The sequence below is a fragment of the Carassius carassius genome, chromosome 24 (genome assembly GCF_963082965.1).
Source record: "Carassius carassius chromosome 24, fCarCar2.1, whole genome shotgun sequence".
Classification (NCBI taxonomy): domain Eukaryota; kingdom Metazoa; phylum Chordata; class Actinopteri; order Cypriniformes; family Cyprinidae; genus Carassius; species Carassius carassius.
Genome location: NC_081778.1, coordinates 30847559 through 30864907, shown reverse-complemented (window position 1 = coordinate 30864907; position 17349 = coordinate 30847559). Strand labels below are relative to the sequence as shown.

Sequence of the window (17349 nt, the reverse complement as noted above, 5' to 3'; positions counted from 1 at the left end):
GTCCTCATAAGTCACCCTCTCCTTGTAATACCTTTGTCATACCCATGTCATTATACAGAGTTGTGTCCTGATATGATACAAAAACAAGAGCACAGACACACACACACACACACACACACACACACACACACACAAATAAGCTAAATAAAAATATTTAAAAATAAAATATTTACAAACGTACTTAAATGGAAAAACACGAAAATATAAAAATAATAGCTAGTAAAAAAATGTCAACAATGAATTTGGAAAATTTGAAGTTAGAATAACATGAAAAATAGTCATTTTTGTTCAACTTTATTTTATAGTCTGATATAGTTGTCTCTGTTTCTTGTTTTTGTTTATTGAAATGAAGTTGAAAAATATAAATATTAGATGAAGAAAAAAAAAAATATATATATATAAAAGATTAAGTACTAAAATGACTAAAACTGAAGACAATATAAATGATATCTAAATAGAAAAATATGAAATGATAAAATGCCAGGCACAACATTATTAAAGTTAAAATGACAATTAAAACTCTGTGTTTGTTCCACTTAAGTCCAGTTTGCATTCCCACTGTCAAGAAAACAAAAGACATTAATATCGAGTAACCTGAAATTCAGACTGAATTTAGCTAGTCTTTATTTTTCATAGCCAACAAAATATTTCCAAGAGAACACATAATAATAATGTTCACTTGAACATGCATTGAGGTAAAGTTTCCCCTATTATTAGCCTTTTCTCTAAAAACATTGAGGTCAGTAGAATCAAACCCTGCTGATGTGTATGTCTCGGTGTAGCAAGGGCTAAAATATTTTAGTCACCTCAGTTACATAAAGCATGACCTAAGCCCCTTTCACACTGCACGTTGGACCCGGCATATTGCCGGAACATTGCCGGGTCACTTTCTGTGTGAAAGCAACCACGTCCCGGGATTGATTCCGGCATTGAACCCGGGTCGGGGACCTGCCGGGTTCGACCCGGGACGAGCGCTGTGTGAACAAAAGCCAGATCTAATGCCGTGTCGAAGTGATGACGCGCGTTATCGCGAGACTCTTTACCGGCTGTTTGGAAGGAAGATCAACGTTCGCGACGAAAAATTATGTGCAACTGTAATGAAGCAAAGATCAGTTAGTTCCTCACTTTCCGCGCTGACGCCGAGATCGCTCGCTTGCTTCAGTGAAAGTATTAGTGATGGGTCGTCCGCGAATGAGCCGACTCTAAGAGCCAGCTCTTGTAGGTGAACGACGGGAGCTGGCTCGCATATCTGAAGAGCCGACTCGAATTTAAAAAAAAATATATAGCCTATAGAAATTAAATCATTATGTAATAATGAAATAATGGATGCATTTTAATTTATGTAAAATAATTGACTAATTCAAAGAACAAAAGAATATTACATTTCGACTGTCTGATCAGCCTTACATTCTGTCCCTGTCAATCATACACGAGGTGTCAACCAATTATACGGCATGAGGGAGGGGCCAAGCCATCACACACACACACACACACACACACACACACACACACCACACACACAGTGTCAAACTCGGAGGAGAGGAGAGGACAAACACAACAGCTTTTGAAAACAAAACAAAAGCAGGAAAATGAGTAAGGCAGCTTGCATTTCTGAATACAAATCTCTCATAAAATAAAAATATGGTCAGCATTGTGTGTGTGTGTTCATGCTAGTTATACAAAACATAACTAGTGAGACTATATAACATGCCAAAAAAGAGGGACCAGTTTAATCCTTTCAGTTATTTATTTTTCTTTAACATGGGTTCTATTATGTTGTTCAGATTCAGATTGTATTTGTTTTGTAATGTTGTTGTTTCTATACATTCAAAAGTTGTAATTTTAAATGCAAATGTTTAATAGTATTCTTTTTTTCATAACAAATCAAAATTGTGAATATGATTTAATTTAATAATTTAATTAGAATTGTTTTCACACCTATCATAGTTAAAACATTATTGTTTTTTAAAGAGCCGTTTGTGAGCCAAAAGAGCCGGCTCTTTTCAGTGAGCTGAGTCAAACGAGCCGGCTCATGAAAAAGAGCCGAAATGCCCATCATTAGAAAGTATAACGTGCCTAACCTTTTCGACTCGTACATTACACGTCACGTCCTGATGTCACGTGTCGTTACGGGATCTTTACGGGTTGTGTGTGAAAGCACGCACATATTCCGGGTTATCACTGGCAGTGTGAAAGTGCAAAATCTAGCGATTTCTAAAGGGATAGTTCACTCTCAAATTAAATTTTGGTATGTTTTAGCTTACCTCAAGGACATTCAAGATGTAGGTTTCTTTGTTTACTCAGTATTTCCCATTTTGATATTTTTAGGTCCAACCGTTCTTGTCTGTGACTCACATAATGGATGTCTATGGTCACCACCTCAAAGAGCATGCACAGAGGAGTCAAAATTAAACAATTCCACATCATAAGTACACATTGATGACCTAATACAAGAAACGAGCGGTTTATGTAAGAAAACGAACAGTATTTATATCGTTTTTACCTCTTGTACACAACCACGTTTGACTGATCTGAGTGCGCGAGTGCTTCCCGATGTGACGTGCGCTGAAAAATAGTCATTTTTAATAAGAGCACTCTGGCTTATTAGTCTGTGCAAGCGCGGATAGCACCGGAAGTTATCTCTCGCGCATGCACATCACTCATTGTTTACCACACGCTACGCTTTCAATCTGCACTGTCTGAAATATAATGCAGTAATTGTAATAAATTGATGTTTATAATGCACCCTATAATTGTTGCGTTTATAATAAAAATACAACACATTACTCACTCTATTGACAGCGTGCCATTGGGTCCCTCTGGCATTGGACGTCGCCTCCAGTTTATACGTGGCAAACTAAACACAACGTGCAAAACGCTGCGTCTCAACAGCGGAGAAAACTCAGGATCTTCAGTCAGGCAGGTGTGTGATGCGATACTGTCAATGTCCTCGTCTTCATCTTGTAGTTGTTCCATTCATGACAACATATGCTCTCCACTTCTGTTGGCATCTCACAACACCTGCTACTAAAACACCACCAATTGTGAAGAGATCTCTGTCTCTGAGGCTTGAAGACGTGCTGCTGCAGCGGATTGCTCCCGAGTACTTGGTCTGTGTATTCTGTTTCAAATAAATATGGTTGTAAAAAAAATTCAACGTTGTCTATGGATATATTGGAATCGTCTTCCATTGCAATTTCCTGTACGTCTAAATATGTTTAGATCTTCACAGTGAAAGGTAATACTTCCGAAATCTGTGTAAACCATAGGCAGTAAGTGTAAACGATGAGTGATGTGCATGCGCGAGAGATAACTTCCGGTACTATCCGCGCTTGCACAGACTAATAAGCCAGAGCGTGCGCGCACGTCACATCGGGAAGCACTCGCGCACTCAGATCAGTCAAACGTGGTTGTGTACAAGAGGTAAAAACGATATAAATACTGTTCGTTTTCTTACATAAACCGCTCGTTTCTTGTCTTAGGTCATCAATGTGTACTTATGATGTGGAATTGTTTAATTTGGACTCCTCTGTGCATGCTCTTTGAGGTGGTGACCATAGACATCCATTATGTGAGTCACAGACAAGAACGTTTGGACCTAAAAATATCAAAATGGGAAATACTGAGGAAACAGAGAAACCTACATCTTGGATGTCCTTGAGGTAAGCTAAAACATACCAAAATTTAATTTGAGAGTGAACTATCCCTTTAAATAGTCTGTTACATCTCGTCAGTTGTTTATATATAGACACACATAAGTATATAGTGTATATGTTTTGCCTTTTGTTCACATATATTCTTTTACAAGTAATTAAATGCAGGTTTAAAATATAGGTTTTATTCATATAAGTATAAGTATAATTAAAAATATAAATTATTATTATTATTATTATTGTTATTACACAAATTAATCAGTAAAGATTTTGCAGTCAGACATTTTTTTAAACTAATTTCTTTCTAGATTTTTTAGTTGCAATGACGCAGTGACAGTGAATACATTTATAAAAATGTTTAATTTACAAAAGATGTCTTTCAAAAAAAATGCTTTTCTTTTGAACTTTCCACAGAAATATAAAGTAGCACAACAAATGTTTCTTGAGCAGCAAATCAACATATTCGAATGATTTCTGAAAGATTTTTTATTTTATTTGTCGAACACAGTTTTATAGATAATATATATAACCAACAGTGAAATGTAAAATTGAAGACTGGAGTCATGATGCTGAAAATTCAGCTTTGATCACAGGAATAAATTACGTTTTACAATATCTTCAAATAGAAAAGTTATTTTAAATCGTTATAGCATTTCACAATATTTGTCAATCTTTTTACTCTGTTTTTCATTAAATAAATTCAGCCTGTGTTCAGTTAGCCAGTCATCATCACAAAAATATTGTTTAGCTGAATATATTATATAACTTATTTAATTTGTAGTATAACTGAATAACCCTTCTAGGCTGTTGGTGTCTGTGTTTAATTATTATTATTTTTTAAATGACACGAGATTTTGTGACTTCCTGCACTTGCTATACTTAAAAGCACCAAAATGTGTTACAAAAGTAATTTAATAATAATAAATCCAGAAGCAAGACTTGAAGAAATTAGGGAGTTGAAAAGGCATCTGAGCTGATCCTCTGCTGCCATCTACTGGTTAAAATACTAAATCTCATTTTCGTCTCAAAAAGTCTTTGTTTTCCGCCAGGCGACACATATCTGGCACATTTTTTAATGCGATCTTCATAATGATGAGTGAATCTTTAAAGTGAATTGCATTGCATAACTGTACCTAATCGCACTCCAGCCACACAACTAAAGTTGGCAACCCTCTGTACATATTCAGTTCTATTCATGACTATGAAGGAAAGCTGTGGATCAATAAGAATACCATTATGATGTTGTTTACGAGAGAGTTTCACCAGCTAGCTAAAGTTGACTTGTGTCAAAGTACAGCTGTGTCTCTATGAGATTACCATATAAAATCATATGTTGTTAAATAACATGAAACTGTATGTTACTGCCGCTTTCATAATTTACAGTGTTGCAATTATTCTGTTTCTCAGTTTCTGAAAAGAACGAGGCAGGAGAGGCTTCTGTGAGGGTCTCAAGAGTCTCTACCCACAGTATATATACCACAACATCCATTGACGCTTCACTGGAAGTTTACCAGCTGTCTTATCTTAATGCAGAAGTACTAAAGAACGCTCGGTGCATATGGTCTCATAAATGTGACTCTTCGCAGGGAGGTTGTGGAGTACATGGTCCAGCATTTCAAACCGCAGCTGTTTGGCGACCGAAAGCCAGTGTATGATGGGAAGAAGAATATCTACACTGTTTTAGCGCTGCCTATAGGCAGTGAAAAGGTGAGTTAAAGAGATGATTGATTAGATATATTGAGCTGCCATTTTCACTGCAAATGCCATTTAGTCTTTAGACAATTAGACAAGAACCTTGGACCACAGAACCAGTCATAAGGGTCAATTTCTTGAAATTGATATTTATACATCATCTGAAAGCTGAATAAATAAGCTCCATTAATGTATGGTTTGTTAGGATCGGACAATATTTGAAAATATGGAATCTGATGGTGCAAAAAATCTAAACACTGAGAAAATCATCTTTAAAGTTGTCCAAATTAATTCTTAGCCATGCATTTTACTAATAAAAATTAGATTTTGATATATTTACGGTAGGACATTTGCTAAATATCTTCATGGAACATGATCTTTACTTAATATCCCAATGATTTTTGGTATAAAAGGGAAATCTATAATTTTGAACCATACAATGTTTCTTTGTCTATTGCTACAAATGTTTGTTTTTCACATATGGTATTTAATTAATATAATAATTAATTGATAATAATTGTTTAAATGAACGTAACTGTTGAAACTTTTGTTCATCATTTTATAAAACGTTTTGGTAAATCATTGGTCAATCATGTTACTATAGACATTGCAATACCTCGCTCATATGGTATTCATTTTATTTGTGCAGGTCTTAAATACTTAAATTCGAGCTTAAAAAATCCTGCATATAGCCTGTAGATTTTCAGGCTATTATTTCATATGCCAGGCTTTACAGGGTTAAGAGGTGAATATATATTGATTATTGTATGTGCTTTTATTTGGCTATTACGTTTTCCCATTCATTCCTTCCGTTCAGTTTTCGATTCATTTCTGTGAATCAGTTCAAACTGTCTGTGTGGGTGATTCAGTTCTAAAACTCTGACTCAGTGATTCGTTTCAGAGCATCATCATGTGTTTTTTCTGGAACACTTCCTTGCTCTAATTCTGGGCCCTTCGTCTGATGTTGTAGGTTGATTTCGAGGTGACCATCCCCGGCGAGGGGAAGGATCGCATCTTTAAAGTGTCCATTCGCTGGCTGGCCAAAGTGTCATGGCGGCTGCTGCAGGAGACGCTGGTCAGTGGACGTCTACAGGTCCCGCTGGACTCTGTCCAAGCCCTCGATGTGGCCATGAGACACCTGGCCTCCATGAGGTACGCTGCTCACAGACATTAGGGGTTAGTTCACCCAGAAATGAAAAGTATCCCATGACTTACTCACCCTTAAGCCATCCTAGAGCCATCTAGACTTTCTTCTTCAAGACGAATCCAATTGGAGTCATATTTAAAAATGTCCTGGCTCTTCCAAGCTTTTTTCTTGTCATTAGGTCAAAAGAAGAAGATTGTGTGAAAGATTTGTGTGAAAGAAGAAAGTCATATACACCTGGGATGGCTTGATGGTGATAAATCATGGGCTAATTATTTTATTTTTTTGGGGTGAACTATGCCTTTAACAATTCACTCGTTTTCTCAATGCATCAATTAGAATTATACTTAAAACAATGTTATTTTAGGATCATTGGGATTCTTTGGGATTTGAATTAACATTTATTTTTTTACTTTAATCTTTTTCTTTACATATTTTATATCTTCTTTTTTATTTTATTTTTGCGTATATCCATATATATACATATATGTGTGTGTGTGCATTTTATTTCCATTTCAGTTTATTTTAGTACAGCTTAAACTAAATGAAAATGAAAAAATTTTGTGAATTTTTTTTTTTACTTAAAACATTTTCAATAACAAAAAATGTTTCAGTTGACCACAATATCCTTCTATTGAAACAGTTATTTTGGTCTATATATATATATATATATATATATACATTTTTGACAATATTTTAAGTAAAAAAAAAACAACATTTTTTATACATATATATTTTCATTAAAAAATGGAATGAATTAAAATTGGTAATTGTGACTCAGTCTATAAAAATGTATAATATAAATGTATTAAATAAATTGCAAATTATTGCAGATGGTATGACGTTGCAATTTTATCATTGATTATCAATGTTCTATACCAAGAAAACTCATGGAAATTAATACAATTTAGTAAAAAAAAAAAGAAACATTCCTTCGTAGTTTGTCTTTTTCTTTTATTGCCTAAAACAAACTAGGAGAAGCATTTACGTAATCCTATGAATGCACTTCAAAAATACAGAATCATTATTTGAAAATGGATCGGATCAAATCATTGGGAAGTTGCTCATTCAATTAATTAATTAATTCAAACCCTAGTAAACATGCATAGGCTTTTATTTTTTTCTGGCTATCATGCTTCCCTCCCGTCTGCAGGTACACTCCTGTGGGACGCTCCTTCTTCTCTCCTCCTGAAGGCTACTATCATCCTCTGGGTGGAGGCAGAGAGGTCTGGTTCGGCTTCCATCAGTCTGTTCGGCCGGCCATGTGGAAGATGATGCTCAACATTGACGGTATCACATGTCCTCTATCATTTCATGTTTGAAAAATTACATGCATGCATACACATACGCTAAAACTCTCCATTTCTACTGTTCTCAGTGTCTGCAACAGCCTTTTATAAAGCTCAGCCTGTCATTGAGTTCATGTGTGAAGTTCTGGACATCCGTAACATCGACGAGCAGCCGAAGACGCTCACCGACTCGCAGAGGGTTCGTTTCACCAAGGAGATCAAAGGTGGCTTTCTCAACACCTTCGCTACATTCTAACAATCACATTCACTACTAAGAACACCTTTAGGAACTGCATAGACAACCATTTGAACATTTAAAGTGTCGCCAACCTTTGGCTATTTTATGGGGTTAGGTTTTGAAGTGATTTTGAAGTGAAGATGATTTCTGCACGACGGGAAAAAAAACCAAACATTAAAAAACATTTGCAGCACTCTTATTGTACTGCAGTTTATGTTTCTTTTGGGGAATAGATTTGAAGTTCTGCCACCTTTGGATGCCAAATATTATAGCAAAATATATATTTTAGTCAGAATATATTTTTATAATATTTTTTTCAGCCATGTTTTAATTTATTTATGTTATGCAGCTTCTTTATTATTTTTTAATAATTTATTTACATTTATTAAAAAACATTTTTATTTAATTATTTTTAATTTGAAAATATTTTAAGATTGATTAAAGTTGTGTCTATTCATTTCCTTAAACACATAAAAAAAAAAAATGAATCCAAATAAATAATGCGGCATTAAATTAAGATCTTCTCATGTTGCGCATTTTCATGTTGCACAAAATATATATTTTAGTCAGAGTATATTTTTATAATATTTTTTCATCCACGTCTTAATTTATTTATGTTGTGCAGCATCTTCTTATTTTTTTATATTTTATTTACATTTATTTTGTAATTTTTTTTTAAATGTATTTGTTTTAAGATTGATTAAAAGTTAAGTAGATTTATTGAATGATCATATCAAGCTTCATACCGCTGGGTAACGTCATGTTTTTGTGTGTTTTGTTGCTGTCAGGTCTGAAGGTGGAGGTTACGCACTGTGGTCAAATGAAAAGAAAGTACCGCGTCTGTAATGTCACACGACGTCCTGCTAGCCACCAAACGTGAGTATTGTGACATCTGAAACCTTTAGCATTCATAGTATCGTTTACACGTGGGGTTTCAAACATATTGCATTTTTCGTAATGTTCATCCTTTAAGTAATTCATCCTGAATCATCAGCTTAGTGGTGCACCGAAGTTTCAGCAACTGAAAATATTCACCGTTTCGGAGGGTTGAAATCATTAACCGAAACGATGATGTTTAATTAGCACTTTGCCTCATCATTGTTTTATAAATGAGCATTTTGCTAAATATATCCATTCATTATATTTTTTTCTTAACATTATTTAATGTTTGTTTAAATAAATCTCTCCGGAAAAGCTGTTTTTTTTTTTTAAAGCCACCATTTAGATTTTTATATTTCAACAACAAATTCTAATAGAAACATGATTATATCATAAAACAGAAGTCTATAATAAATAATCAAATAAAATAAAAATGAATACGTTTTAAAAAAACTTGATTAAAAACTGCTTTATGTGCGGTTTGAATGTTTTCATATGCGTTTTTATTTGAGTGTTGATTATTAAATAAATTTACATTTTCAGTTCTGGGTTTTAGTTGAATAAAATCACTGATTTCTCATTGTGCATGGGTAAATTAATGTGTTTATTTGCATGTTTATGCAGCAGTGTTATTTAATCAAGTATCATTGAGATCCATTTTTAGTTTATGTAAATATATAAAAATAGATTTTATTTTAATATTTTCTGCATTCATGTTCATTTTAGTCAAAATGGTGTTTTTAAAAAAAAATGTTTTTATTAATTTTTATTTCAGTTTTCATTTTAGTTCATCAAGTGAAATTGAAAAAATTTTGCCTTGAAAAATAGCTGAAGTAAAATAACTGTATTTTTATTACATTTTATTTCAGTTAACATTTATTTTAATTCAAGTGACCATTTGTATTTTTTTTTTTTGATAATTTTAGTTTGTTAACCCTGTAATCTACAGTTACTTCTGTGTCTTTATGAAATGCATCTTTAGTAGATAGTTTGTCTAATAACTGCTAATCTGTCTAAACTCTGATTTCAACCTTGATTTGAGATCAGTGAATTCATCTCTTATCATTGGTGTGTCTCCAGGTTTCCTCTGCAGCTTGAGAGCGGACAGACAGTGGAATGTACCGTGGCTCAATACTTCAAGCAGAAGTACAGCCTGCAGCTCAAGTACCCTCACCTGCCCTGTCTCCAGGTGGGCCAGGAGCAGAAACACACCTACCTGCCCCTGGAGGTCAGTGCTGTCACACACACGCTCACAACGGACCGAGAAGACCTCCTCTGTTCTCATATGGTGTGCTGCTGTTCTCCAGGTGTGTAATATTGTAGCAGGGCAGCGGTGCATCAAGAAACTGACAGATAATCAGACGTCCACCATGATCAAAGCCACAGCGAGATCAGCTCCAGACCGACAGGAGGAGATCAGCAGACTGGTGAGTGCGGACCTCTAGTGTGCATGCGGGAAACACTCCAGCTTTACATACAGTGAGCACTGGCTAGTGTATTGTTGGCATAGGCTGGGTATTGTTACCCATAGGATAATATAGAGCTGAAAAATACAGCAGAAAGAAAGAAAGAAAATCAAAGGAATCATAATTTCACACACACACACACACACACACACATGCGTGTGTATCACATTGCATGTACACATTACATGCACGTTCTTGCCTTTGACCACAATAAATTTGAAGTAGTGCTTATATCTCCACCTTCAAAAAATGCCAACTTTTCATCGGATTGCTCCTGACACGCCAACTCTGCGAATCATCGTGTAGCTGTTGCGTGCGTGTGTTCGTGCGTGTGTGTGTGTGTTTGGCGCCGCTGGCGTAAAAACACTGGCTCTGATTGGCTACCATGAAACACATGATTGCCTTAGCCAATCAAAATAAAAAAAATAACGCTTATCTCGTTATTAACCCACCTCCTCACTCGCTGTGTGAGCCAGGGGTGCGTTCGGATTACATAGTTTATTAAATCAATGCATAGTAACGCACCGCATTTAATGTCCAGTAATGTTAACGGCGTTGTAACGACGGGAAAAGTAATTAGTTAGATTACCCCTTTACTGAAAAAATAATGTCGTTACCTAACGCCGTTCTTTTAAATGCCGTTATTCCAAACACTGCTCATAAGTCACCCTCTCCTTGTAATACCTGTGTCATACCCATGTCATTATACAGAGTTGTGTCCTGATAGGATACAAAAACAAGAGCACAGACACACACACACACACACACACACACACACATATATATAATTTAATATATTTATATTACTATACATTTATTTTTAATTGTTTTATTTATATCTCAATACTTATGCATTTGTTATTAAATAGTTTGTTATTACAATTTTCAAAGGAACCATCATTTCAACCAAAGCAATTGTTTCCAAACAGCAATATTTGAGATTTGTAAAATTTGTCACATTTTTAATATACCTCAATATTATTGCATTTGCTATTAAATGCCTTAAAAGATCCGTCATTTCAACCATTGAGAACAAGCGGATCAACAAGATACATATTCACAACATTTGTAATTTGTAACATGTCACATGAAAAAAAAAATCATAAAAATCCTAATATTTGTGAAAACAGATACATTTTTTAAAAAAATGTTCTGCCTTTTGATGATTTTTAATGTACATCTCAATATTTATGCATATTAATAAATCTCAATAATTATGCATTTTTGTATTTTATATACTGTATATATAATTTTATTTTATTTATTTCTTTATTTATTTTTTAATCTTTTTTAAATGTAATTTTATTACTTTTTAACCAAAGCTATTGTTGCCAAGTAGATCCACAACATACACATCATTTTCACAAAATTGGTAATTTGAAACGTTTGAAAAAATGGTAACATTTGAAAAATCAAAACATTTGTAAATTAAACAAAACTGCATCTTTTGAAAGAATACTCCAGATTAAATATAAATGTATCTGCATCTTAAATGCACAAAAAAAAAAGATCAAATACTTTTATATATGCAAATATGTTTATACTTGTATGACTGTTTGCACTCAGAATGATTCAGGAAAAAACGTTAGCTGTGGATTGCAGAACTTTGGCGTAAAAAATATGGTAGCGACATTTTAAATTTAACAGATTGATGTAAATTTATGTCAGTGGCAATTACATTAGATTTTAATATTTATAGTAGTCTTAAAATGTATGTAAAATACCTTCTTTGTAGCTGAATAAACCACCAGAGATTAATAAAAAAAAAAAAAAAAACATGAAAAAATATAGAACTCACGTTCACACAGGTTCCTATTTTCTTTTACAGGGATGGAATAAATATCATTTATTGCTAAAAATCCATTTATCACTCAGATTAATGAATGCAATTGTTTTGCATTGTTTTGCAGATTCATTTTAGTTCACCATGTCTTTAAACAATTTCCAAAAATGTCACCAAGTTGAGGTTTACACAGTTTATCGTCCGGATCAGTGAACGAATATTTGTCCATTTTGAGATTATTAGCTCTTAACTAAACACACACTTGTTTGGCTTTTGACACTTCCAAACGTTACAGAAATTTCTGTCAACGCTCCATTTCTTTATCATTTTATGTAAAATGTAACATTTTAAGTAAATATTATATGTGAATATATTTTATTAAATTTGATTGTATTTTATTTGTGTTATATCAGCTCCCTACATACTATCAGCATCAGTGTGTTAACCATTGAAAAACCAACATTTAGATTAATTGACTTTGTATTTTAAAATATATCGCCAAGATATACTTTCAAATGTATCAAGTTAAGAAAGACTTTCCAGATTTATTTGCTACTTTAACTTTAAATGCTCTTATTGTTTACAGTTCATCAGTGTATGTTATTACAAATAAAAAAACAAACAAGTTTTTGTAATCTTTTGTGAAAATGCAATGAAATCACTTTCCTTTTCTGAGAAAATAAAGCCATTTATGAGATGAGATGCCCAATTTTCAAATCAATACCTATAAAAATCTAAAAAAAGTTTCGGAAGTAAAAAAGGTTGTGAATGCTATTAAATCTGTTTATTTTTTACTGCACAGATGAAGAATGCTAACTTTAATCTGGATCCCTACATTCAAGAGTTTGGGATCAAGGTGAAGGACGACATGGCCGAGGTGACGGGCCGAGTGCTTCCCGCTCCCATCCTGCAGTACGGCGGTCGGGTGAGACCTGTTTTACTACATCTAAACCTCACACAGTAGATCATAACACTTGCAATGCTAAGGTTATGGGTTCGATTCCCAGGGAATGCATGAACAAGGTTTAGAATATATGCATGTATATTTTTAATGTTTTAAAACGGGGGTGTCAAACTCAATTCCTGAAGAGCTGGAGCTCTGTAGAGTTTTGTTCCAGCTCGGTTTCAACACACAAACCATGTAGTTTTCAACTAAACCTGAAGAACTTGATTAGTTGGATCAGGTGTGGTTAATTAGGGCTGAATCTAAACTCCCTGTTTTAAAAGAAGTCTCTTATGTTCACAAAGGCTGCATATATTCAATCAAAAATACAGTAAAATTGTAAAATATTATTACAATTAAAATAACTTTTTTCTATGGCAAAATAGATTATTAGATGTATTTAACTGTTGTGATCAAAGCTGTATTTCTAGCATCATTCCTCCAGTCTTCAGAGTCACATGATCCTTCAGAAATCATTCTAATATGCTGATTTGCTGCTCAAGATACACTTAACAATAAAAAAAACTGAAAAAAAGAAGTAATACTTGTTCATCAAGGACACATTGTGACAGTGAAGACATTTCTAATGTTACAAAAAAAATGTATTTCAAATAAATGCTGTTCTTTAGAAGTTTCTATTCGTCAAAGACTCCTGAAGATAAAATGTAATAAAAATATTGAGCAGCACAGCTGTTTTCAACATTGATAATAATCAGAAATGTTTCTTACCATATCTGAATGATTTCTGAAGATCATGTGACAATGAAGACTGGAGGAATGATGCTGGAAATACAGCTTCGCATCACAGAAATAAATTACACTTTTACAATATATTCAAATACGAAACAGCTGTTTTACATTGAAATATAATTGCAGAATATTACTGTATTTTTGATCAAATAAATGCAGCCTCTGTGAGAAGAAAAGACTTCTTTGAAAAACGTTACAAAAAAGGGTTCTTATTCCAAGCCTTTAGCTGGCAGTGTACATCACTTTAGATAAAAGCGTAAGATGCATCAATGTTGACGTGCAGCTTTGACGCTTCCACACTTCATCATCACCTCCTCCAGTGTGAGATTTCTAAACTCTCTCTCTCACAGAATCGTGCAATTGCGACTCCCAACCAGGGTGTGTGGGATATGAGGGGAAAGCAGTTCTACAACGGCATCGAGATCAAAGTGTGGGCCATCGCTTGCTTCGCCCCACAGAAACAGTGTCGGGAAGAGGTGCTCAAGTAAGGGAGAACACACATAGAACAGAATAAAACCCATTTCTGTATCTTCCTGCAGGTTTTCTTCAGTCACTCGCGTCTGTTTTGCATCATTTGCATTTTTAACTGATGTGCACATGCATTGCTCTGATGTTTCTACTTTGTTTGCATTCTCATTCCTTGTTATTGTTTTAGATTTTAGTTCTTTTTGTTCGTTTTTAGTCTCCTGCTTGGTTGTTAGGTGATAGATGATAAAAGCCATCCTAAAAGTCCGCATTTGCATTATCTGCCAATTTTTTCCCCCGTGTATTGGAGCTTGTTGCACATGTGTAAATGGCAAAAACACCTGTTTAGTGTTTGATTTTTGGCACCTTTGGGTCAGTACGTTTTTTTATATTTTAATTATATTTAACTTAATAAATAAATGCTTTACTGATTTCAAGCACAGTGTTCACATGTGTTTAGTTCATGAGACTGATATCTTGGGCTGCATGCGTGTAAATAATATTAATAATATTAATAATGCGTGTAAAAATATCTATTTTTTTTGTTACTTGATTTTTTAAGTATTTATTTTACAGTGTTATTGCAAAGTATTTCTACATTCTCTGTGTTATTTTAGTGTCTTTTACATACTATTATAATTGTGAATTTTTTTTAAATAGTTTTTTAAATTAAGTTTTTACGTTTATAATTTCTGTTTTCATTTTAATTTTAAGTTTTACAATTTAAATATACAATTTTATATTATATATAATATCTGTATAGTTTTTATTAAGTTTTTTTAGTTTCAGTTATATATATATATATAATTAATTTACTTTAAGTTAACATTTAAAAAAAGTTTTTTTATGGTTTTAGTTTCAGTTTTAGTTTACTATAATAATAGTTTCTTATTTTTCTATTTATATTTCAAATATTACAATAATCTCAATATTGTTAGCAATAATCATAATGAAATAATGGCTATTATAATTATAATTATTATGTTGTAATATTAAATTAGTCAAAAATGGTTACTGAAAGAATTTCAAGTTGTTGGATCTTGTAGAAAGAATGTCCCCACATTTTCTTTTCTCAAATCTTGCAGCCCTAAAAAGATTTCACACTAAAAAAACTAAACAAACGAACTACTTCGAAAACTGTTCTATTGAAATTTCTATTCAAAGTATCCTAAAGAATTATCAAAAATATTTCTTAAGCATAACAACATTGTTTTCGACATTGGTGATAACAAGAAATTTTCCTTGATAATAAATCAGCTATGAATACTTCGGAGTTAAAGTGAAGATGTCTTCCTCAGGAACTTCACGGACCAGCTGCGTAAGATCTCGAAGGACGCTGGGATGCCGATCCAGGGTCAGCCGTGTTTCTGTAAGTACGCACAGGGAGCCGACAGCGTGGAGCCCATGTTCAGACACCTGAAGAACACCTACTCCGGCCTGCAGCTCATCATCGTCATCCTGCCCGGAAAAACCCCCGTCTACGGTAAGAGGGTCACACACGGAGCAGGGCGTCCCGTCCCGTCCTCCTGCCAGACGCCCTCAGACCAATAACACACGTGTGATCTGTGCAGCCGAGGTCAAGCGTGTGGGAGACACTCTTCTAGGAATGGCCACTCAGTGTGTTCAGGTGAAGAACGTGGTGAAAACCTCCCCTCAGACGCTCTCCAACCTCTGCCTCAAGATCAACGTCAAACTCGGCGGCATCAACAACATCCTGGTGCCGCATCAACGGTGAGAGCGCGACTGCTGAAGTTCCCCTGGATGTGTTTCGATTTCGCTTGAGCATTAAAGGGACAGTGCACTCTAAAATGAATATTGACCCCATGATTAACTCGGCCTCAAGGCATCCTAGATGCATATGACTGTTTTCTTCTTTCAGAGGAATGCAATCGGAGTTATATTTAAAAATGCTTTATAATAGCAGTGAATGTGTGTTATTTTTCAGTAGTCCAATAAAGAGCATGCATCCATAATAAAAAGTGTCCCACATGGCCCGGCGGGGTTAGTAAAGGCCTCCTGAAGTGAATAGATATAAAATATCCATATTTAAAACTAGTGGATGATGTAGGGCGTAGCATAAATCATATACACCTAGGATGGCTTTAGGGTGAGTAAATCATGGGGTAATTAAAATTTTTAGGGTGAACTATCCCTTTAACACTTTGTGTGGATGTTTTGGCAGGTCGGCCGTGTTCCAGCAGCCGGTGATCTTCCTCGGAGCAGATGTCACTCACCCGCCGGCTGGTGATGGGAAGAAGCCATCTATTACTGCGGTGAGCACCTCACAAACACACACAAGCAGCATTTAACACTTTCAGCTGTTGTTAAAAAAATTCTCTTGTGCATTTTGAATGAGAGCTGAGATTTTGTTTGCCTTAAAATCAACTGGCTTCACACCAATAAAAAAATAAGCAATTCAAATTTTCAATCTTAGTAATTACATAATGTGGTGATTAATTAATCAAATTAATTGCATATTAATCGCACATAAAATCACTCTCAGAAAATTATCTAAAGCAACTATTGTGTTACAAGAGAAAAGAAGACATTACAAAAAAAGCTTAAGAAATGTTTTTTTGTTATTTTAATTTTCTATTTTATTTTTTTATTTTTTGGGTGAACTATACCTTAAATTGTTTTATTTTTATTTTTTTTAATTAATATGGACTTTTTTTTAATTTCCAGATTTAATATGTAAATATAAAATGATACCCTAAATAAGAAATTAAAATTGCCAGTAGGTGGCGGTAATTGTTTCTACTGAAGCTCTTCACAACCTGTACGCTTTCGGTGCTCATTCAAAGTTTCCTATTTGATGTGATCGTAAAGATGCATTAGCTTTGCAAGAAAAAGGAGACCGAAACAGCAGTGAGTGGGGAGGCAAACCCTAGCTCCACCCCTGCGTTAATTGCGTTAAATATTTACATTTGGGAAGTCGTGGCCTAATGGTTAGAGAGTCGGACTCGCAATCGAAAGGTTGTGAGTTCGAGTCTCGAAATATATATATATATTTGGGGTGTAACGGTACACAAAAATCACGGTTCGGT

The 17349-nt window shown here is 34.2% G+C and overlaps 1 protein-coding gene across 2 annotated transcripts in view; it reads left to right on the top strand.

Annotated features, from left to right (window-relative positions):
• LOC132103433 (protein argonaute-1) overlaps positions 1-17349 on the top strand; it is a 35304-nt gene that overhangs the window by 5759 nt on the left and 12196 nt on the right. The window contains exons 3-14 of one of the 2 annotated variants that reach the window (XM_059508535.1): positions 5240-5360; positions 6316-6497; positions 7643-7779; positions 7868-8002; positions 8805-8892; positions 9976-10123; positions 10203-10322; positions 12947-13069; positions 14188-14321; positions 15601-15785; positions 15874-16033; positions 16485-16575. In XM_059508535.1, the coding sequence (XP_059364518.1) occupies positions 5240-5360; positions 6316-6497; positions 7643-7779; positions 7868-8002; positions 8805-8892; positions 9976-10123; positions 10203-10322; positions 12947-13069; positions 14188-14321; positions 15601-15785; positions 15874-16033; positions 16485-16575 (1624 nt within the window). Of the gene's footprint in view, positions 1-5060; positions 5361-6315; positions 6498-7642; positions 7780-7867; positions 8003-8804; positions 8893-9975; positions 10124-10202; positions 10323-12946; positions 13070-14187; positions 14322-15600; positions 15786-15873; positions 16034-16484; positions 16576-17349 lie in introns of both variants that reach the window. The other variant, XM_059508536.1, reaches the window with a different exon arrangement.